The sequence below is a fragment of the Perca flavescens genome, chromosome 15, assembly GCF_004354835.1.
Source record: "Perca flavescens isolate YP-PL-M2 chromosome 15, PFLA_1.0, whole genome shotgun sequence".
Lineage (NCBI taxonomy): Eukaryota > Metazoa > Chordata > Actinopteri > Perciformes > Percidae > Perca > Perca flavescens.
The window spans coordinates 8,999,363-9,022,954 of record NC_041345.1 but is presented as its reverse complement, the minus strand read 5'-3'; the positions used below and the strand labels follow the sequence as shown (position 1 = coordinate 9,022,954).

The following is a 23,592-nucleotide window of genomic DNA, read 5'->3' as shown; positions in this document are numbered from 1 at the left end:
AAAATTGGAAATTTTGAATGTGAAAGATAACATTTGATATCCACTGGAGTTTTATTTTTACATGCATGTGTAACAGGTTAATGGCCACTTTGACATTGCGAAAGGTGGTTGTTAGGTAGCGCCGTTGTAACTTCTTCAGTCGATAACTAATATATGAATTACAATGAATGTAGCATTGTCCCATCATGCATTTCACCTGCTATGTTCCCCTCCACAGGATTGTCGCAGTATTTATCTGCCAATGATGTCCTCCATCCCTCATTTGAACGAGGCCCCTCCCTCTTTTATTTCTCCCCTTTTTATCGGTTCCAATTCTACCTCCCCTGCTGTAAAAACATGTTATGTTTTTCTTCTATTTTTTAATTTGGAAATGTATTTTCAAACAACATTAGAGTATTTATATCTATCATCAGATGACAACTGATCATCAGATGAAACCGAAAATGACTGACTGCTGATAATTCCCTTTTGATTGTACTCTGAGCTCCAGACTGAGTGGGTGAATTCAACTTCCATATTGGACCTTGTGAAACACTTTAATGGTTAGTCCTGGACCTGGATGCCTCAAAGGGTTGCCAGATCCCAGAATGCACTCTGAGTCCACCCATCTCTTTCTCTAGCTAGCTGCTGGGCTTTAGTTGCTCAAGAGTCCCTTGTTCCCATTTATTCCTCTTCCATTACCTCTATTGCCTGGCTTTGCTTCAGCCGACAGCCCCCTCTCTACATGCCCTCTGTTCCTGCTCTGCCTCTTCTCCCTCCATTTCCCTGTCAGTCTGCCTGATAGCTGGCGACGGCCATGTTGTATATCTTACACAGAATCGAACGCCATTACTGTTTCAGCGCGTGGAGCCACCTTCCCCCACCCAGGATGGGGGTCCGGGACTTAACAACGCCCTCCCTCCACCTGAGACAACAGAGACTGTCAACGGCCTGTGAGTTGGATGTGGTTGCCATGTTTTACTTTACAGGAGGTGGTTGTAAGCAGACCGGTTATGAAACATGTGTCTGTGATGGTGTGTTTGTGTGTGTGTCATAGGCCGGTGGAGGGGGGGGTCCCGGAGAGCCATTCATGGGTGACTGCTCGTGCTCAGGAGATGTCCCAGAAAGTCGGCAGCTGGAGCCCTGAGGGATACCCTGAGGATGGCCTGGGAAGCATGACCAACTCTCAGGTAGAAAGCTCATAGATGCACACACCCAGGACCACACACACACACACACACACACACACACACTATACAAATAAAATACATCTTTTACACACACCAAGTTTGTGTGGACAAGTACTCAAATACTCGACCCATTCAACATTTGTTTTTACTTCCATGCCATTGCTACCAAATTAACTCCCAAAGAACCATTGAGGTCACTTAAATGGTAAAATGAACTATGATCTTCATGCGGTGACTGATTGCAATTCTATCCATAACCTCTGTGTGTTACATGAATTAGATGAAGACATAAGGACATCAGGTTTGTGTTCCACTTTACTACAACTGAGATTAAAGTAGAAATACAGCAATATTTTGTTATACAGGTCATTGGCTTGCTTCTTGTTTCATGTGTTTACACTCCATTCCAGTCCGATCAGTATTAGCAATATTAACTTAAGCTTATAGTTAGGGCACTCTTGCCAGTAGTGTCAAATAAACAACAATTGTGTTAAATACTGCAGTATTGTAAAAGCTGAAGCCAGTTTGGAACAAAATAGAGAAGCTACGAGCTCATACTGTCCCATGTTTACTGCCTTATTGCCTTTTATTGTTTTTACTCAGGAGGTCATTTTCATTTCCTGTGGTCCCTCTTGCCTTGATTTTTCAGTTAGCGTTGACATGGCGTTAAACCTTTCTTTGATTAGTTCCATCTCTCAAACCTGTCTCCTCACACAATTATTTTATTTTACTGAATTTTTCCGTCGTTTGTACGTTTCCACATTTCATTCAGAGTCTATTTTGCCTCTGTATTCAGAGTGGTTCATGTCTTTGTCATCATGCTGTTAAACCTCTCTGCTTGTAGTCCTCCTGGAGGGCCTGACTGGTCTCTTTGTCAGTCAGCCCTATAACATAGCCACTTCTCCATATTAATCAACAGAGGTCTGGAGAAGTTTAAACTCAGGAGTTGGATAGAAGAGAGTGGCTGTCGGCTTCATTCAAACTAGTTTGAATGATAACCTACAGTTTGATACGGCAAATCAAACCATAAAGCACAAACAACAGGAAATATTAGACAACATAATGTCTTTATAGGAAAAACACCCCCCCAAACACTGAAATGTAATGAGATGAGATGAGCAGCAAACACATGCTGCAAGTGGTTTAGCTTTTATTTGGCATTACATAAATTAGAGTTTATAAGTTATTATTTTATTATATGTTATATATTTTATCTGGTCTTTTTTTAATGACTAATAAAATTATAATAAATAAAATTGCTGGCACTCCATCTTAGCTAATGATTGAAATTTAAATAACAACAAATAAGTGCCACGCCTTGGTTTTAAACAGCCCCAGCTGCCAGATTCAGCTCCAGTGTTTAAGGTATACACCAAACGAAATAGAATTTGCCATATTTGCATTGGAAAATTTGCATAATTTCCAGAACAACAGGCTGGATTAAGATTTGACAACTGCAGTGTTTGCAAATTAGCCAGCCGAATTTGTTGTCATTTTTACACAACCTCCTGTGCTGCCTACAATGCATCAGCGCCTGCACCTGGCCAACACTGTTATGTGATCAGTTGCGTTTTTCACGTCCTTTGGGCTGCATTTGGGTTTCCCCTCAAATACATTGCTGGTGACTCTCGAGCTCCTCCATCTGGAGAAGAATCGCTACATTTTTGACAGCAGCCAAACACAAAATTGGATTTTATTTGGAATATACTCACTATCTTAAGATCCAACCACTCAATTCCTGAATTTTTTTTTTTTTCATTCATAGCACAATTTAAAACTAAAACAACAAACAAAGAAAAAAAAGGTAAAATCCCTTCTCAAAAACTTTCCAAATTCTCCCACTGACTACCTTTACCTCTCTGAGACCCTCAATTCTCTGCTTTCTTTGGACTACAAACTTTCCCACCTATTCCGCCCCCCCACCCCCTCCCCTACTCCTTGTCAGTTTTCATGGCAGTCATCACACCATCTCCTGCTCTCCTGCTCTGTTTTCAGACGGTAGAGATGACAGAGATGGGGCAGGATGGTTACTCGGATATTGAGCACTTTCCGCCAATGGAAGGCCATGGAAGGGCCGCTTCCATGCCCCGCCTCCCAGGCGACAACCAAGTGAGCAGCATTCTTACCTTTCCACTCTCTGTCTATTTCCCCCCATTATCTCTGTTCCTCATCCCCTCTTTTGTTTAAAATATCATATTCTTAAAGGTCTGACTTGTTGCTTACATATTTATTGCTGTGGTTCCTAGAATCAATGTTGGCGAAGGTTTGGCACACGTTTAACAGGGATTACTGCTAAATGAAGCCACTGATGTGGTACTGGCCATACTGGTTACTGGGCACAAGGTTACATTTCTGTAGGTACATTTTTTTTCAGCCAAAGAACCACCAGTAGTGTGACGACCATTAAACAAGATATGCTATCGTGAGTGACAATATTTCTGGCTAAAACATAGAAATGTTTTGCTGAAATGTTGACCTCCAAACTTGAATTTTAATAGGGCCATAGCAAGGCAAAGTGAGACCTTCTGCTCCTTTTTCTGTTCTTCTTCTCCTGTTGTCGTCTTCTCTTCCCCTCATCCCGCCACCTGCATGGAGGTTTTTAACCGTGGTTGTCCCGTTTCCATCTTACACACTCATCCATTTTATATTGTTTCATATATCCCGGTGAGTGCTCTGGTTGTCATACGCACACCACACATTTATAAATGCAAATGCGCACACACACACACACACACACACACACACAAACACAAACATACGGTTTACACACTTTTTGGCCTGCCATTATGTCCTCTTCTTTGTCAAGACTGATTTATTTATCTTTTCTTGTTGTTTTTTTATACTAAAGTGTCTCTTCCTTCCAAGGAAATTCCAAACAAAGGTTTTGCCTGAGCTGAACTCTTTCTGAATTTTGGGGAATTTTTTCAACATGAACTGGAACAAGCATGTATTGCGTGTGTGTGTGTGTGTGTGTGTGTGTGTGTGTGTGTGTGTGTGTGTGTGTGTGTGTGTGTGTGTGTGTGTGTGTGTGTGTGTGTGTGTGTGTGTGTGTGTGTGTGTGTGTGTGTGTGTGTGTGTGTGGTGTGTGTTTGTGTATATTGGGTGGGGTCCAAAACTGGGGGGTGGGTGGGTGGGCTTGTTTAACTATATTCGTGGGGTCCAAAAACTGGGAGTCCAGTATACTTGTGGGGTTCCGACAGCTTTGTGGGGCCAAAATGCTGGACCCCACAAATTTAAAGGGCTGTTTGAGGGTTAAGACTTGGTTTTAGGATTAGGTATATAATTAGGTTAGGGTTAGGGTAAGGGTTAAGGTTAGGCATTTAGTTGTGATGGTTAAGGTTAAGGTAAGGGGCTAGGGAATGCATTATTTCATTGACGGGTCCCCACAAAGATAGTGCCACAAACCTGAATTTTGGGGGATTTCTTTCAACATGAACTGGAACGAGCATGTATTGCGAGTGTGTGTGTGTGTGTGTGTGTGTGGTTGTGTGTGGGTCGGGGGGGTGTGTGTGGGTCGGGGTGTGTGTGTGTGTGTGTGGGGGGGTGTTCCGCAGTTTTTCTGTGCTCCGTTTCTCTGTGCCCTGAAACTCACACTGTTTCTGTCACTCTGTTGTTTGCTGTTGAGTCAAATGTAATTGTGTGTCTTGGTGTGTATTTGTATCCATTTGTGTGTGTATTTTGCTGATTGTTGTCATTGCTGTTGTGACCGTGGTGCTGTTGATTGAGCATTTTCATGGTGACCTTGTCTATATAACCCTGTTTTGGCTCCGACCACCCCCAGTCTCTGTGGTAAGTGTTTCTCTTCCACCTTCACTGCTGCTTCAGTGTCTAATCAGACTCTCTTTCTCTGTCCCTTCTTCTCTTTCTGTCTTTCTCTTTTCTCTCTCCACTGTGGCACCCCATCTCTTTTTGGGTTAAACCTCCACCTAACACTCTTTGGTTTTTACTTCTCCACTGTACCCCTTTTCTCTTTCATTGTGTATCAATCCATCCCTGTCTTCCTTACTTCTCTTCCTCCCTTCTTGGGTCTGTGTGTATGCTCAATGTGTGTATTTGTGGCTCTGTGTGTGTCTGTGTGTGTGTGTGTGTGTGTGTGTGTGTGTGTGTGTGTGTGTGTTTTCTCTGTGCTCATACAGCAGCGGAGGAAAGGGAGACAACGTGGCAGTAACCTCAGTGTATGTACCCTGTCTTCCCTGTCTCGTCTCTCTTTCTCTTTTCTCTCTCTCCCTTTCACTCTCACACACTCTTGGCACTTTTTTTATCCTCATTTGTCATGTCCCCATGTTGTTGGCAGGGGTTTTCTTTCAAATTTATTAGGGCAACCTTTTTTTGGCATGACCAAATGTGATGCCAGCCCAATTTCCAAACTGATCCTAGCATCCTTAGCTACTTCTCTCATGCACCTAACGCAGTGGGTTTGGAATTGGGCTGAACTCTGCACGTCTCCTCTCATATCAACATGCCACACTGTCTTGTGGCCCTCTCTCTTTCTCTCTTTCTCTCTCTCTCTCTCTCTCTCTCTCTCTCTCTCTCTCTCTCTCTCTCTCTCTCTCTCTCTCTCTCTCTCTCTCTCTCTCTCTCTCTCTCTCTTTCTCTCTCTCTGTCTCAGCTGCTGCTAGTGCTTTGTTGCTCTATGTCCTCATGCCTGTGTGCTTGTCTATAATGATGTTGTCAATGTTTACCCGTCTGTCTCCAAGTCTCCATTCACACCCGCATGCATGAAATGTGTTGATGTGGGAGTATGTGTGAGTAATGATGAGTGACAGAAAGAGGAAGGATTTGGGTATATGTGCGTGTGAATGGATATGTTGTTGGGATTCTCAGTGCTACTCCTATAAGGCCCAGATAAACTGGTGTTTTATATACATCTGCCAACCTTTCAACTGTCAGTTGATTTGTCTTAAACACAGTAACCGGAAAACTGGCCCGCTCATCATCCAAAAGGATCTAGCACTGAAGTAGCCTGATATGGTTTACATGCCCAGGTCAGCAACTTGTGGCACCATAGGCTCTGTCCTGCTGTCCCGCCTCAGAGCATGAGGCCTCAGCACTGCAGAAGGAATTTCTCATGTGGGTGGAGGACTCAGGACAACCCCTATGCACCTGCATGGCTGGAGGAAAGCACGCTGAAACAGAGCAGAAATAGAGGAGTTTTGTGCAGTATTGTGCAATGGAATGTGCCATTTATGGGTGGTGAGGAGGATGAAGGACTGGTGCAACTCCTACTGACATTTCTGTCTCATTTTTTCTTTTACAAAGCAAGTTACAGAAGCATGGAAGGCATGGCCATTTGCCATTATCTCTTTCACTTTCTTTCTTGTTATTCTTTTTTCTTATACACTTTTGTATTCTTCTATATCAGGGGTCGGCAAATCCTGTCGCTCCCGCCCAGAGACCGCTTTTCTTAACACTTTGGGGGCTAGCACAGGTGCAGTGGAGACACGTGCCTGTGGTGTGAATTCTGAAGAAAACAAAATATATATATTTCTCTTGAAACATACAAAATTCAGACCACCATTACAGATGTAGTGGTTTTATTAGTTAATAATCAGGTAATTTTATTTGACTTCATTTCAGCACCCTGGAGCTCTTCACATTAAATCCTGTTTGGTAGCCTGGTTCAGAATAAGGGGTGATTTTGAATATTAGATAATATATTTTTTGTAGGGGCCCATTAATTGTTACGGAGCTGGTAAGGCGGGTGGGCTTTTATAAAATTCAAGAAACCAGCCACTCACACACATGCATACAAATACACACGTACACAGTGTCTCTTAACCCATGGCTCACAGACAACACCAACTTGACAATCAAAGGAAACACCTCTCCCTGCATTTCTCTCTCTCTCTCTCTCTCTCTCTCTCTCCCTCTCCCTCCCTTCCTCGGTGCTCTCTTTTTCTCTCTTAGACCATCAGTGACAGCAGTCCAATGAAACGCTCGGCCTCGTCGCTGGGCCACAGCAGGTCTGGGCGGGGCCACAGAGACAAAGGAGGGGCAGACGACTACAACATGGAGTGTGTACCTGAAGAGGGGAGGACTTCCAGACATGGACACCGGCGAAAGGATCGGAGTCATCGGGCGTCTGAGAGGTCCCTCTGTCGCTACACGGAGGCTGACACAGGTGGGAAAGACCACACACACACACACACACACACACACAAACACACATACAGTATATAAAAAGCAGTAACATGACCGCTTGACAGAATGCTATACAGTTGGACAGTGTGGAAGTTACATTATAATGAGAAAAAGAAAAGAATTCTAATGTATTGAGTAAAAACATATATAAGGTTTTGTGCACACATTGCTTTTAAGTGTTGATTTTAAGTGGGATGTCGTATTGTTATCTTGTGTCCTAGCAATCTTTAGTGTTTTCACCGCACACCAACAATAACTCCCTTTAACTCCATCATCAGGCCTGGGCACAGACCTGAGCACAACCACCCAGTCAGGGGACCTCACGGCCAAAGACAAGGATCGTGACAGAGATCGCGGCCGGTCCAAAGACCGTAAGCACCACCACCATCATCACCACCACCATGGCTCTGTGGACAAAGAGCGCTATGTAGCAGAGCGAGGGGGCGAGTTCGGACACAGGCACTCCCGCGACAGAGAGCATGACCGGGAGAGGGAGAGAGAAAGGGACCGGCGCTGGTCACGATCGCCCAGCGAGGGCCGCGAGGGCCGCGAGGGCCGCGAGTGCATGACGCACAGACAGGTGGGCTTCTGGGTACTTGTGTGCATGTGCCGTCTAGTTTGGAACACAACATCTTGTTTACTTCCTAGTACAAAAATAAGTGGTATGACCACATTTTCAGTGTTATGCTGAAAAATATAAAACCAGGGCCTCTAGTTTGATTATGGGTAACTGGCGCAAGCAGCCAATAACGCCTTTTAAGGCGGTATTTTTTGGCGATAACGAAACACTGACTGTTGCGCTAAGTGTGGCGTTTCTGACGGGGTTTTGTTATGAAGTTCCTCTGGTGGTCAACTTTCATGAGCACATTGCACACACAACAGGTCTCCTCCGAGTTATCCTGGATAGGCCACTGAAAAGTACTATAAACTCACCATTGACCGGAACGCATGTTACTATTTGATATGATAATGAATAAAGTGACAAAGAGACGTCATGAGTTATCGTAGGACTACTATACATTTGTCCTGTTTCCTTCAAATTAGAGGCCAAGACGTGTTGTTGTCTTTAACAACCCACAGTTGTGTTAAAAATAGCACCGATAGTACGGGCCCTTTATGTACATTTGTGAATACATGCTTGACTACATGCAAGTCACTGTTATCAAACCACTGTTCCAAAAACCAAACAAATATACATAAAATGTATATTTGAGTTCCTGACTGCTTTCCCTATCTGCCCTACCTAAATGTTTTTAGACTGCCACTGTTCTGTCATGTCCCCGTCCCCCCCCCCCCCCCCCACTGCCTTTCCTTTTATGGCATTTTTAAAACACATAACCAACATTTCCTATTGAAATAGGAAACAAAAAGTATCTATGATCTACCTTTGCTAAAAAAAACTTCTTTGACACACACCATTCAGCCTTATGTATTGAATTTGTATGTTATAACTTGTATTGCAAAGGAAGACTAATTGGGGAAGAATTGTTTCCTCACATTTTAACTTTTGTCTTTGTGTTATAATAAATAACTTTTTAGATCTCAACATTTTTGCATACATGTCACACAGCCCGCTAACACAAATGTAAAACCAAACACATTGTATACATGTTCAGTCAACATATTTACCCTGTACCACATTTGTTGCTGCGGAAATCAACCCTTTACCCTTTTTTTCTCTTGTCGTCCTTTGTTTTCTTTCCATTGCGTGACATGTTGCTTCTCTGTGAATGGCGCTGTTTTCTGTCCACTTCCTCTGCTCCATTGCTTTTTGATGCCTTTCATTTCTGCCTTTCTCTCCTCCACTCCACGCACGTTATGACCGATGCTTCTATTCTTATTATTGCCGTGGTTCTTGTTCTTGTCCTTTCTATTTGGACTGTCTTGCTTTCCCTCGGCCTCTCTATCTTGCATTCTTTCTTTACCTCTCTATTTGTTTTATACTTTGTCTTTCCCATCCTCTTTATTCTACATGTTCTGTCGTTGAATTTGTGGTTCGTTCTTTTTATTTGCTTTATTTCACTTTTTGTGTAGGGCAGTAGTTCGGTCAGCGGAAGTCCCGTCCCCTCAACCTCGGGGACCAGTACGCCACGCCGAGGCCGTCGACAGTTGCCTCAGACCCCCGCAACCCCCCGGCCCCATGTTACCTACTCCCCTGTGGTCCGTAAGGCCATGCCCACGCCACCTGGGGGCCCACAGGGCCGACCCCCAGCCCCTGCCCCCCGTCGCTTTTCTCCTGAGCCTCCCCAGGGCCAGGGCCCTCCCCCCTCTGGCCTACCACTAGCCCACCATGGCACAACCCGCCAGGGTCATCATCCCCCTCCTCGCTGGGGAGACTCAGGTGGAGGAGGTGGCTCCGTGGAAGGGGATGGCTGCTTCTACAACCAGGACTACCAAGACTATGAGCCCCACCACGAACCACCTGCCTATGAGCAGAGCCCCATGCAGGGTAGCAGCCCCCACCCCCATGCCCTGGCCAACCACCCATTGCCGCCTCCCCCACAGCCACAGCCACAGCCACATAACCCGCACCCCCCTCCGCAGCCACACCCTGTAAACAATCCCCACCCTCATCCACCGCCACACCCACAGCCCAGTCGCACCTCACCTAGGACTGCCGGCCATGCGCCCCCTCCCACCACCGTCCTGACTGGGCCTGTACAGGGCCAGATGCAGCCTGCTGCCCAGCGCCGCCTACCCAATGGCTACCGCTCTTCATCCCCTTCCACACATCTCCATGGACCCCAACATACTGGGCCCCACAAGGTCCCCCCTCCAGCCGGGCATCCTAGAGGTCCCCGCAAGGGCCTGCATGAACCCTACAGCAAGACGGAGGACGACGACTGGTGCTAGCCTCTGGGGATGGGGGAGGGGCGTAAGGAGGAAAAAAGAATCGATAGATGGACCGAAAGACGGGAAACTCTAAAGCCAGTGCTCTGACTGCCAGGGGAAACCATGATTCTTTCTTACTTGCCTGTTCAATTTTGTTTTCTCTCTCCTCTACTGCTTGGCATGTCCCAGTGATGCAAGGTCTAGATGAAGGGGTAGGTGTCAGGATGGAGGGGTGGAACAAGAATGCTGAGGCAGGATCTGGAGCAACAAGTGGTGTAAGGGGAAACCATGCACCTCCACGTTCTGCTTGCATTATTGTTGCATTCATATCTTGATGCCAAATAAGACCAACCTCAAACTGCAGTTTTTAAGGATGCAAGCAGGAGGGGGTAATGGACACTAGTTTTTGTGTGTCTTAAATTATGCCTCTGGCAACGAGCTACAGCCACTTACAAGATGTCAACAGTCGCGAATCGACAAAAGACACTTACAGTCAGAGACAAAAGAACGACCACTGTTTAGTTTTTGCCTATCAAAGCTACCTTCAGTTAAGTTCAGAATCCAACCCAACCCTCCCAGCCACCAGTTGAATATTGATGAGTTTTATCATCTGTGTTTTTAAATAAGAACAAAACTGACAATGAGCCCTCCACCTGTATGAGGTGAGGAGGCTAAGTGGGTGGGAGGGTTGGGGAGTGCTGCATGGTGGGTCGACGAGTCCCTTGGTCAAAATCTAGAGGACAGGATGGGCGCGTTGGTGATGTTTACCGTTGTCCCTGGAGAAACTCCCTCATCGCAGAATCAAACTGTTTAACTAACCTCAACCCATGACCTACGAGAGAAGAAAAGGAAAAACGTGGAGATGGGTTTCAGAAACAAAAAAAAACACACAAAAAAACAAACCAATAACTGTTTTCTGCAGTATTTCTTCTTCTATTCCTGCTTCTTCTTCCTCCTTCTCTTCTACTTCTTCAAAACATTGAAGCTTGAATCTTCTGTTGCACCCCACACAGCTTCGTTTTTTAGACTTGCGGAGTTGTACACCCTGTGGAATCCTGCATGAATGATACAAAAAATAATAATAATAGCAACAATGAGAATCTACTGTATGTGGGGGGAAATTTTACTTGGTCCTTTCTGTTGTGGTCTGCAGAGCTTCTCTCTTTTTTTTTTAGTACAAATGCCTTTCTGTTTCTCTCTCTCCTCTGTATGACATTCTTCTATCGGTACCTTCATTACACTAAAATCAAGTGATAGAAGGCTATGGGGAGAGCACTGTATGTATATCTTAGAAGGAACGAAATGATTACTTTTTGCTTGCTTGTCTGTATGTTCTGTGCCAGATGCCTGCCACTGACACAACTGGAATTGCACATAATTTTTTTGTGGAAGTAACTTTTTGTAACTAAGGTGATAAAGCGATATGCTGGGAAGCAGGGTAAAGTGGATAAAAGATGTGACGTCCATATTGGTGAAACAAGTCAGACAAATCCGTAACATCTCAAAGTCTTCCAGGGTTTGGGGTTAAAACAGAGACATCCGAGGGAAAGAGACCAATAGAAAGGCGGAGAAAGGAGAGAGACTCTTCATCTTTGTTTTTGTTTTAATTGTTATTGACTGTAATGATGGATAAACAGATATCATAATATAAACTATTAATGATCATGATGGTCGTGATAATGAGACAGATTCTGCATATTTGGTCTCTATATTCTGTTCTGTATGTTCGTTTAGTTTTGAGCTCAGCTAATCATTTTTCCAACCCTGAGGTGGAGCTCTAACCCACAGTTGCATTGTGGGAGAATGAGTCTGCAGTAGGGCAAACATGAGACAGAGATTACCCAAAGCAGTCAATTAGGTCTGTCTTTTTTTTTTTTTCACTCTTTTTCAAAGACTATATAGAGTTTAGACAGTGGGTGAATTTGATTGTGAGCCCCATTTTAAAAATGTGTCAAGCGCAGCAGTTCCCGACCAGGTTTCTTCATTGAAATGGGTGACTCTCCTCACCTGCAGATGCTTAAGCAGAGTTCCACCACCGCTTGTGACCATCCGGTGGCGCTGTATGACAAATGGTGTCCCTCTAGTTTTTGTACCTCTCGTTTTACTTCACTTCTGATTCAGAGTTCTACAGTGTCAGCGCACCAAGAATACAGTTTAGCTCATTCTCTCACTTGTAGACCGTCTCGTGTGTGTTCGCCACGTGTAAACACAGGCGAAAAGAATTGCACAGTTCAGATGGGTTGGAGAAAAGATGTCTGGGCCTCGTCAAGGTCCTGGAAAACATCTAAGTTCTGTGTGTATCACTCCTGTATATCTTTTATTTATTTCTGTGTGTTTCTCTGTGTGCCTCAAACTAACACTTGTCACTAATGCACACCACTGTCAGCCCCAACATAATTATTATTTTTATTTATTTAACCTATACATTTTTTTTAACCTGGAGGCCTATCACATGTTGACCAGAGAATGCACTGAAAAAAAAGAAAAAGAAAAAAAACTGCCTATTAGTGTCTTTCCAACCTCAGTGGAATGTCACAGACAAGTATTTTTTCACATCACTACATGTAAATCAGAAAGCACACTATGTATGTAGCTCCTGGTTGCGGTGTGTGTGTGTGTGTGTGTGTGTGTGTGTGTGTGTGTAAGTGGTTTTTTTTGCGCGTGTGTATGTACATGGGTGAGTGTGTTTCAGATCAATTTTTGGTGTTTTTGGTTTCTGTGCTTGCTTTGCTTTCTATTCTTTTGTCTCCAGAAATCCTTTTGAAATTTTAAAATCATTGTAACAATCTTCGTGTGTGTGTGTGTGTGTGTGTGTGTGTGTGTGTGTGTGTGTGTGTGTGTGTGTGTGTGTGTGTGTGTGTGTGTGTGTGTGTGTGTGTGTGTGTGTGTGTGTGTGTGTGTGTGTGTGTGTGTGTGTGTGTGTGTGTGTGTGTGTGTGTGTGTGTGTGTGTGTGTGTGTATGTGCGTGATGTAAGTAACCCCCTGAATGAAACATGCAAAGCCCCAAACATTCACCATCCATCTTTGTGTCTATGCTGCAGTGAAATCCACTAACACGCTGATTAACCACACAAAGTCTACAAAAAGCAATGTAAAGCCGCTACTGAGAAGAAAAAAAAAAAATGTTTTTAAGTACAAAAGATTAAAATAAAAAAAAGGAAAAAATATCTAGTTCCAGAAATGCATGTGCTATGTGCATGCCACACCGTGGGTTAACAGTCATCTTCAGGACATAAAAGAAAAAGCAGATTAATGAATTCAGAGGAATTTAAAAAAAAAAGATATATAAATAGATAGATGTTTTTAAAAAAGCAACGTTTCCTTTTTTCCTTCTATTTTTGAGAACAAAAAAGGTTAAAAATTATTAAAAAAAAAAAAAAAAAAAAAAAATGTCTACAGAATGAAAACACAAAAGAGACTTTGGTGAGAGTTTTCTTCTGTTACATGGGGTTGAGGCACAACACAACCATGTTCAGGACACCACAGAAAAGAACTGTTTTTAAAAAATATATATATACAAAGAAAAGAAAGTACAGTTCAGAAGATGGTGTATTCTCCCTTCTACTTTTTGTGGAGGTCAGGGGGTGCAGGAGCTAGCCAAGTCTGATGATGTACTGTATTAAAACTGGCTTTGGAACCTTTGATCTCTCACTCACTCCCTCTTTTTTCTCTCTCTCTAACTCTGTCTCTCTCACACTCTTTATCTGTTGCACTCTCAAACTGTCTCACCGCTATTTCTACCAGTGCATTTTGTAATTCCAAACAGAACTCTTCCTAAAGAATAAAATCCAGAGAGAATGCACACCGTTTTTGCCTCATTTCTTGTCCTTTTGCTTTAGTCTTTTTAACTGTGAGGATGTGTTGTGGGTGTCAATGGCTCATACGTGGCTTAAAAATGCCCTGTGGAGTTTTCTTGTAAACAAACAAAAGTGATATTTACATTCAGTGCTAATCACCAAAACGTAATGTAGAAATCCTTGAGGTTTTAGCAAACGAGTTTAATACATTGCCTTCCTCTATCGAGACTTGCAAAGCTAATTTTTGTGAACGTTTTGAAACGTGCATTGTTTACATCCATCCGTTAGCGTGCGGTCGCCATCTTTGCTGGCGCATTTCTGCGTTTATTTGGTGCATTACTGCCACTTGCCGAACGGTGGAATAATGTGAAATTATTGGCAGAAATGAGAAACGCACAAGACAGTGCCCACTTACTAAAAACTGCTCCGTAGCTCTACACACTTTTTGTGGCCACTTGAGGGAAGTAGAACACGCTGTAAATACAACAGGCGTGAGTGTTATAGTGCTCATATCACACTTTTTGGCTTTTTCCCTTTCCTTTATTGTGTTATATGTCTTTTTTTGTGCACGTTATAAGTTTACAAAGTGAAAAAGTCCAAAGTCCACCCCAAAAGGACTTACCATCTCCAACAGAAAACACTGTTCACAAACTGCTCCAAACAGCTCTACTGTAGTCCAGCCTTTACTTCAGAGACAAACGTGGTCACTTTGTAACACAAGTTATCATGCTCGCCTAGCTGCTAGCATGGCACACCCTCAACTCTGCTTCTGACTGGCTAGTAGTCCTTTAGTAGTAGTAGTACCTAGACCTAGGTACTGCGCATATGCGACTCCCAACAAAGATGGAATAGAAGTGAGATGCCTCACTCTGTAAAACAGAGAGCTCAACACACAGGGTGAAAAGAGGAGCTGCAGCAATGTGCAGTACAACAAAAATATGGTGCTTTTTGAAAATTAGACCATGTAAACCTATTCTGGTACAACCTCTAAATACAATTATGAATCTGAAAATGACCATAATATGAGCACTTTAAACTATATAAATATCTAGCAGACACAGAGCAGTATTATCATTCATTTGGAGTTGTGTTTCTGAACACATATCTCCAATTTGCTCTCTTTTAACTCTGTTTTGGCCTTTCACCAGCTCCTGATGGAAAAATCTGCTAAATTCTCCACCATGTTCACCAGCTAGTCAATAATGTCCATCTGCCATTTGGTGCTGGGAACCGGGTTGATGAGAGTAAAGCAAACAATACATTTGAGGGCTGTAAAACCAAAAGTATGAACTGTAAGATGACCTGAGAGGAACTGCTGGGTGATAATTCCATTCTAGATGCATTGTTAGTATAAAATCATGCATTAGTTCAGCTGTTATCCAACCTAACGGGGCCGATGAGGAAAGAGAGATCTAAATCACCCCAATAGCTTGAAGTGAATTCAGCTCGTATGTTCCTGTGAATTCTAGCTAGGTTTGAAAGATACCAAATATCCATAAGAACATGACTTGTTTATCTTTATGCTTAGTGATGCAGAGGACATGGATGTGTCAGCATATTCCTTCACAAATGAGCTTGGGTGTGAGAAAAATAAATTCAGGGGGAAGAAAAAAAAAACAAGTAAAGAGTGTGCGTGATCCGAACAGACAAACATGAGAAAGCGTGTGTGTGTGTTTTTTCACAGGCATGTCCAGACGGTTCCGGCCACTCCTCCCAGCCCTCTGTACACAGACAGACCGGGTGCTAGGGTTTCAGCCGGAAGAATAAGCAGCACAGTTAGGGCCTCACACAGGCACTTCCCCCCACATTCCTTCTTCTGTTTTCCTGGACTAACCCCCCTCCCCCAACACTGGCAAACCCTGTTGCGCCCACTCCATAGTCTGTGCTGACATTACATTCCAAAACTTACACCCAACTTGAATATAAGAATAATTGTAGTTTAACCTGCATAAGTCTTATGTTCTTTTCTCTGTTGTAAAGAACTACTGATTATCAACACATGTATCAATCCCACAAATATCTCAACTTTTTGCCCATTAATCATCATCTTTGCACAGTCGGCACTAAACCATAAAGTCTTGTTTTCTTATTGTTAAAACAGGTCTATATTTGTTTATGTTATCGTATATTTGTTCGTTTCCTTTAATAGGCCTATGTTTATGTTTGCACACACTGCAGGCAAACTCCTTGTAAGGAGTACTTAGTTGGCAATTAATCGGGTGATTCTAACCTTTTGCACCCTGAACCAATGACTATTAGGACAGTAGTCAGGCCATAGTAAAACACTACTTTAAGAGCCAGGGGACCCTGGTTGTTCTCAGTGTAGGGCCAGTCAATGGCTTTACAGCCTCCCCCCCACACACTCTTTAGACTGCAATCTCATGAATGGTCCCTGCTTTTGTTCTGCAAATCAGTGTGGGGGAAGGAAGCAAAACTTCTCACACTCTACCAGCTTCCTGTCACATACCACTTTGGCACACTGGTTTCCTTGCACCAACAGCAATCAGCCGCTACATCAGCAGCATTCATGACTAAGATAGTAAACATGTAACCCCTCGGACACAGTTTCTGGTACAAACACATCACTCCAAATTCAATAAAAATGGTTTAATAAATACTGAGGTAGTTGCAGTCATTGTTTTACACTTGAATTCATCAACACATTTTATCTTACAGCGCTGGTCCCACACTCACAACTTGTTACATTTGCTGAGCTGGAAATGTTCAGAGAGGCAGTTCAAGGGCATGTCCAGATGAGCCTATTGCTTTAGTTCCGCCTTTGGTCAGCTCAAGCCAGTCCATTGCTTAGCATTGGCCAATAATTAGGCCAAAAGTCATTGGGACTACTACACACCAACTGGACTACTTCCTTGATTCCTGTAACATGCCCAGACTCGCTCAGAGTCATGTTTGGTTCTTTCAGGACACATAATCCCGTGTGTTCATCCCAATGACCCTGGAAGAGGCCCTTATTAGTCGAGTTCAGGCTCCCAGGCGGTGTCGAAAGTTTATTGCCTTTAATCTGCGCAGGGGTTTCAACACGCTGCAATGGCTCTCTGTAGAGGCATGGGGGTTGGGTGCGCTCCCAGTTCACTGCTGCAGTTCACATAGTCCAGCAAAACTGAATTTACGATGAGCTGCTGCTCAAGTTTAGCTTTCTTGCAAGGCAGAAAGTCCGGTTCCACAGCCGCTTTACCCCGTCTTTTCCTGGAGTGCTGAGTCGGGCACAGATTCTCCTTGTTTTCTGCGTCGCGGCGGAGCTCTGCGGGGGAGCATACGACCTCCTCTCCGGGTAAAGTCCGAGGGTTGCCGGTGGCAAGCGAAGCGGGACCCTGGAGCTCCGTTTGTACGCCAGTAGGCTCTGTGGCCACCTCACCCTTGGACTGTTGTTGTTGCTGCTGCTGTTTACATCCTGGTGCAGCACTTTCCGCCGTCGTCTGGGCCTCATGGTACATGTCCCGGGCAGATTTCATTACCAGAGTCAGGAGGAGGCTCCGGTGGAGACGGAGACCCCCTCGCTGGGTGCGGGAGCTGTACAGTTTCCCCAAAGCCACGACCATGATCCTCTTGGCCTCCACGCTGACCTCCATGTCACAGCTTGTTTTTGAAATGAGTCCAGGACAAACAATCAAAACGTTAAGGTTGGTAGACTCAGCCTCTCGCATATGACTTCCCACAGACAAAAATTAAAGACCGGCCGGGCCCGGGTGCAGTATAACTACTTATTACCTCGTTGACGTCACTATCACTCAGCGTCATATAGCCCCGCCCATTGGCCTCATACCCTGCCATGCTATTTCAAACAGCCCTCCCAACAACTGGTTAAGCAACTGTGGCTATTTAAATCTATCAAGATACTACTTCTTTTCAAATAGAAACAAAAATCAACAGAACAAATGACCCACAGGCACCCATCATCATCTGGTGATGTAACCATCTATGAACAACAATCGGAGAAAACAGCCCCGACATTTGCAACGCTACCACAAAGGCTGGAAAACTGGAGGGAAAACTGAAAATAAATCTCACAACAACTCCAAAGATGTCTAATTTACACCATCATTACGCAAACACTTGGAGAAATAGAGGTCGATCGTGGATGCTTTATTATTGCAATTTATGGTTTATCTATTTTGCTTTATTTTAGCATTTACTTTATTCTAGAGAATAACTCATCTCTTTAGTTTCTAGGTAGCCTACTGGTTACCACATGCAGCCAGCCTTTGAATTTTGGACTTTGAGCCCATGTCAGGCAATTCTTTATTTTTGTGATCAACAATTTTTATTTTATTTTAACTACATTCAAAACATACAATTCGCAACGTGAACCCCCCTCCCCCTCTTAATGTCAGGCTATTCTTAGTGTTCAAACCCACCAGCACATTATAAATTGACCACAATGTATTTCTTATTATGCAAAACCTGGAGCAGGAAAAGTCTAAAAATATTTCTGTCTTTCTGTCTCACAGCAAGGATGAATACCATTCCACTAGTTGTCCCATCCCCCAGAGCGTGTTACTTCCTTTTGAAAGGGGAAAAAAATAAAAGGTGGGTGGAGGTTAACAGACAAATGCCCATATAAAGCACATCCTGCTCATGTGGCACATGCAGAGGAAAACCCATGACGTGAGTGGAAGCCCTTGTTTCCTGAAGCCATTTAAAGTAACAGTGGTGAGGATTGCGTCAGAGCGCTTTGCCATTTCCCTAAGTCCATATTTGGGCAATGGAATCCATTCCTCCCGATCGTATCATGATCAGAAACTACAGCGTACGTTTACGTCATTTAACGTTGTAACTGGATACAGTGAATACTACATCAATATGACAGCTATGACAATACATTTTACTCTGGAGCATCAGTTTGAAAGCGTATTTTAGCAGATTTTAATTCTTAGAGAGAAACAGAAAGAGAGAGACCATTTTTTTCCAAGCTACTTCCAGAGGAATTTGTGGTATGCAGGTGATTGTTAGTGGTGTGGCTGCAGTTCAACAAAACATCAGTTGCACAGGATATCAGGCTGACATTTTTTTAAATATGCTGTAACTATAATAAAAATATCTGCCTATAAATGCATAAAATCAATGCATCAATTTTGCAAGCAAAATGCATCAATTAGCAGCATGTGAAAGGAAGGAAAATAAAGGTAGATGAAATTCCTCTGTTGACAGTGACAAATAAGTCATAAACAGTTATTATCTTATTCTTTAGATGATCAGTTGCCTCTCTTAAAGCTCCACTGTGTAAGTTTTTTGAGTTGATTCTTAGCAGAAAAAAACTTTGTTCTTTCACAAATATGTGCTCATTCATGTGTAATTACTTCCACCAACTAATCAGAGTATTATCGTACTCGTAGAATCTGCCATTCAGAATTATTCAGAATACATACGAGTCGCTCAATGACGGCCGCCATGTTGTACCTCCATCTTTAAAATACATTAGCCAAAGAGGGACATACCTCTGCCTTCCGCGCTTTTACACTCAGTGGCCCTCATTTATCAACCTAACGTAGAAACCAGCGCGGATATGAGCGCAGAAATCATCTTACGACAGGCTTCACGTGGGATTCATGAAAAGTTCGTATCACACCAATCCGAGCGTAAGAATGGTCGTACATTGATAAATGCGGCGGCTGGAAACGATCGTCATTTAAATATCACGCCCCAATATATTCTGGGTTTTGAGGCCTCGCCCCTACAATTTACAACATGGCGAGACGTAATCCGGCTGAGAAGCGGAACTTTTCAGAGGTGGAGATTGAAACCCTGATATCTCTGGTTCATTTGCACTAACGTGTGTACTATTTGGCAGCCTGAAAACTGGTATTAAAGGCTGTAGAAAGAATGCGGGATGAAAGGAGATCACTGATGCGGTCAACAGTGTTGCCGTAGTAAATCATACTCCAGCTGAAGTTTAGCCTATTTAATTTATACATCCTTGACACATTTTCTATAGTCCTAATAGTAATATACAGACTTCTATTGCAATCTATTAGGCCTACATGTAGGTGTACCTATAATTAAATAAACACACGGTAGCGGAGTTTATGCAGTGTCTTTTATTTTACTCGTGTTCGTCGGAACGAGGCAACAGCTGAGGGAGAGCGCGTGTCCTCCGACCCCCCGTGCTGGACCCTGTCTCCTGACAGCAGAGGGGCTGGGGTTCTGCGATGTTGTGCAGAACCCCACAGGCTAAAACAATGTTGCAGACCAGCGCATAGAGGTCTTCTAAAAGAGCCAGATCTGCCATTGCTGATACGTGATCAACTGATGACTTCTCCTTCTCCTGTTAAACTGATTATATGCTGCACCGCAAGTCCACACTGACTCGAAAACTTGCGTACACGAGTTCAGACCAGACGTGAGATTTGATCGCAGCCTACGCTCACGTCCAAATTGATAAATGCCGAGCTTTGCGTAGGAATCGGCGTACGCCCGTCGTACGCCTGTTTTAGGTCGTACGCACGTTTCATAAATGAGGGCCAGTGGCACCATGACGAATGCCAGGGACGGGGAGAAGACTACTCACGACTGACTGCCGGCAGATTTGAAAGCCTGTTGAAGATGGAGGATCACGCCTATTCTCGAGGACATGTAACGGAGTCGCCAAGGAAGTTAAAAAGAGAATTAAAACAACAACGCGACAGACAAGGCAACAAGACCAAAGTTAATATTGGAGTGGCTTTTCCAAGATGAAAAGAGCTCATAAGGAGCAGGGATTTTAAATGGGACGCCGAAGTTGCCTGCTTTCTTCTTCTTCTTCTTCTTCTTCTTCTTCTTCTTCTTCTTCTTCTTCTTCTTCTTAATTCTGTGTAAATTCAAAGTTTTATAGTTGCTTGGCTAACTATAGCATGGTTGTGCATAACGCTAGAACGCCGTCTAGGATACTTTTCCTCGCGTCAATGATGAAAAAGGATCGTCTACCTTGTAACATAAACGTAATCATATGTGTAATGATTTCCCTGCCAGACAACTCACGTCATGTGCAGTTGTAACACAGACTAGCTACAGCTAGAACAGCTGCGTGTAAACAATGGAGATACCTACATCCATGGGAGATACTAAGAGCTAATTTCGGTTTCATTGACATTGTTCATACTGCTCAGAGACATATATTAAAAACAGAAACATTGCTTCTCTCCTACGCTGTAAACATTGCCTTACACTATTAATCTCGTACAATATACAGAATAACGATAGCACTTATACTTTACTAACATTAGTTTGCATATGTTTGGGAACCTGATAGCTGATGTTAGCAATGAAATGGTACCAAAATAACGTAAAACTATTATTACACTGGAAGGAACACTCACAGACGAAGTCGTACTTCTCGGAATAATACGGCCACTGTAGGAGTTCAAACATGCTGAGGGGCTAGAAAGTAATATTCAGTTGGTTGTCATATACAATTTCACCGCTAGATGGGAGAAATTCTTACACAATGTAGCTTTAAAGATACAATCTGATTGTGTTATTGTGACTAATATCATCCCAGAAGAAGAGATAGGGGTCGGGGGGGAATTACATTACATATTACATTACACATTTCCTCCTAACCTCCTACTGATGTTTTGAAACTTGGTTTTAGTTTTCAAATCATCAATAGAGGTGGAGGGAAACTTGTTTGTGGACATTTCAGTGCAATAATAGTGTGAAGAGTGCCCTCTTTTGGTCGTGCAATGGAACAGAAGCAAAATTGTGGAGAGTGGAGCTCATGAAATGAGCTACTAAATGTGCACTTGGAGAGGAAATAACTCACACACTGCTACAGGCCTGTAGCGCTTGATTTGAAGCCTGGGGTATTGTAACACCCTTATATTTCCTCTCCACTCCTAATCCCTCTTTACATTAGTTTCTTTGTTTTTTAATCCAATCTGAATCCAGTATCTAATGTGTGTCTTGCATTTCACATATGTCAGGCAACACATTGCCCTTGTGCCATTGTGGGACCCCATTTAAAGTCTTTGGAAAAATTCTTCAGATGAATGTCGTGTTACAACCAGTATATTTATGTAACATCTACAGTGGACTGTAGTCCTTTCCAAAATATTATACCTTAATCATATTAATCAATGTATATCCACTAGAGAGCAGTACAACATCACAATAAGCAGACAGATCCACAGCCACTTCGGTATCTCATTGCAGTCATATTTGGAGCCACTGACAAAATGCCTTTTAGCTCTGTTGTGGTCTTTATTTGCTAATTTGTCTGCCTGCCAGTTGTTACTGGGTATACAGTACATTCGGTTTCAATTGTACATTTCTTGCTAATGCTGCTAGGTAACTGAAAACGGCTTGGACTCAATCATAAATTAAATGTGTCAGCAACAAAAACAAAACAACATGCTAAAAGAGGCTAATGTTAATATAAAACATATAGATCAATGGCGGTTAAAAGCAAGGGGGTAAGCGAGCATCCGGAAAGTGTACCTCCTCTGGGGAGATTCTGAGGCTAACAAGCCAGCACTTTCCGCTAGCATTCCATTGACTCCCATTCATTTTGGTGTCACTTCAACAGTGAATAACTTTACATCTGAAGCGTTTAAAGACTCTATTTGTCCATTGTTTATTTCTAAAAAAACATGACAATGTATAAAAGGCTCCATTACCTTGTATCTCACGTTATGGCCCCGTAGCAGCCATTTTTTTAAAAATAAGCTCATGATTGTGTCATGACCATGCGACTTTCTGTCGCACAGTAGAGAAATGACCATATAGTCAGGAGAAGCTCGGAGGCAATCAGGGGGGGAAGTGGAGGCATACAGTCAAGGGAGAAGCCCATAGAGAGTCCATGAAAGCATCGGAACAAAATATTTCAGCAACGTTTTGCTCCTGCTCCTACGCTCATGGACAGCTACTCATCTCCGTCTCTGCAAGATTGGGAATGATTGAGATTTCTCTTGGCACAGCTACCAGAAGACTTACAACTTTCAGACAGGTTTCTCACGTCACATCTACGTCGTCAAGCTCAGTTTGAGACTGTGCAGTACGCTCAGCCATCACCGGAAAAGTGCTTCTAATTGACTTCACCGGTCTCCGTCTATGGCGTCACTGTGTCCATTTATTTTACTGTCTATGGTTAAAAGCACACAGCACACAGGTGCACGATCATGTAAGGATTGTATCATGTGGACACGCCGACAGTTTTGTTGTCATTACTTAGAATTCCTCATGGGGGAGACAGAAACTACGCACTATAGCTTTAAAGTTTGTGAGTGGGTTTTGCAGTCTTTTGTAGTAAACTAGAATTGGATTTCCTCCACTCAGTTGTCTTGTCTGCCTGTTAACACTAGGTGGTGCCCTCTCAACCCTTGTGTTGTCTTCCTGTCAACCTTGAAGAAAGCAAAAAACGTTTTTGACACCATTTTTTCACAGTTTGTTTTTTGCTTTTTCCAACGTTTTCAATCGTTAAATTTTTCTTCTACACATCTTCAGTGCTTATTCAGGGTTAAGGGAGATTCAAAATATAACTTGATTCTCCGCTGGTCTATGCAGTGTTGGGCGTCTGGTATTAGGCCATCCATGCACAGAAAAGGAAGAGAGTGCCAGTAGGTTATCTCATACAGTGCATCATTCTGAATGTGTTGATCTAGTCACATTTACATCAGAAATAATCTTATATAGAGATTTCCAAGTTTCAGCCAAACCAC

The 23,592-nt window shown here is 43.2% G+C and overlaps 2 protein-coding genes across 2 annotated transcripts in view; one reads left to right on the top strand and one right to left on the bottom strand.

The window, feature by feature from the left end:
- cacna1aa (calcium channel, voltage-dependent, P/Q type, alpha 1A subunit, a) overlaps nucleotides 1–12,956 on the top strand; it is an 89,715-nt gene extending 76,759 nt beyond the window's left edge. Inside the window, exons 42-47 of the mRNA XM_028599201.1 lie at nucleotides 817–932; nucleotides 1,037–1,169; nucleotides 3,165–3,278; nucleotides 7,077–7,290; nucleotides 7,589–7,890; nucleotides 9,345–12,956. Coding sequence (XP_028455002.1) covers nucleotides 817–932; nucleotides 1,037–1,169; nucleotides 3,165–3,278; nucleotides 7,077–7,290; nucleotides 7,589–7,890; nucleotides 9,345–10,163 — 1,698 coding nt within the window. The 3' untranslated portion in view covers nucleotides 10,164–12,956. The remainder of the gene's footprint in view (nucleotides 1–816; nucleotides 933–1,036; nucleotides 1,170–3,164; nucleotides 3,279–7,076; nucleotides 7,291–7,588; nucleotides 7,891–9,344) is intronic.
- Nucleotides 12,957–16,531: 3,575 nt separating this feature from the next.
- Nucleotides 16,532–17,693, bottom strand: ier2a (immediate early response 2a). The gene has a single exon (XM_028599577.1). It carries the CDS (start codon nucleotides 17,602–17,604, stop codon nucleotides 16,975–16,977), a length of 630 nt encoding a protein of 209 aa, XP_028455378.1. The 5' UTR covers nucleotides 17,605–17,693; the 3' UTR covers nucleotides 16,532–16,974.
- Between the last annotated feature and the right edge of the window lie 5,899 nt (nucleotides 17,694–23,592).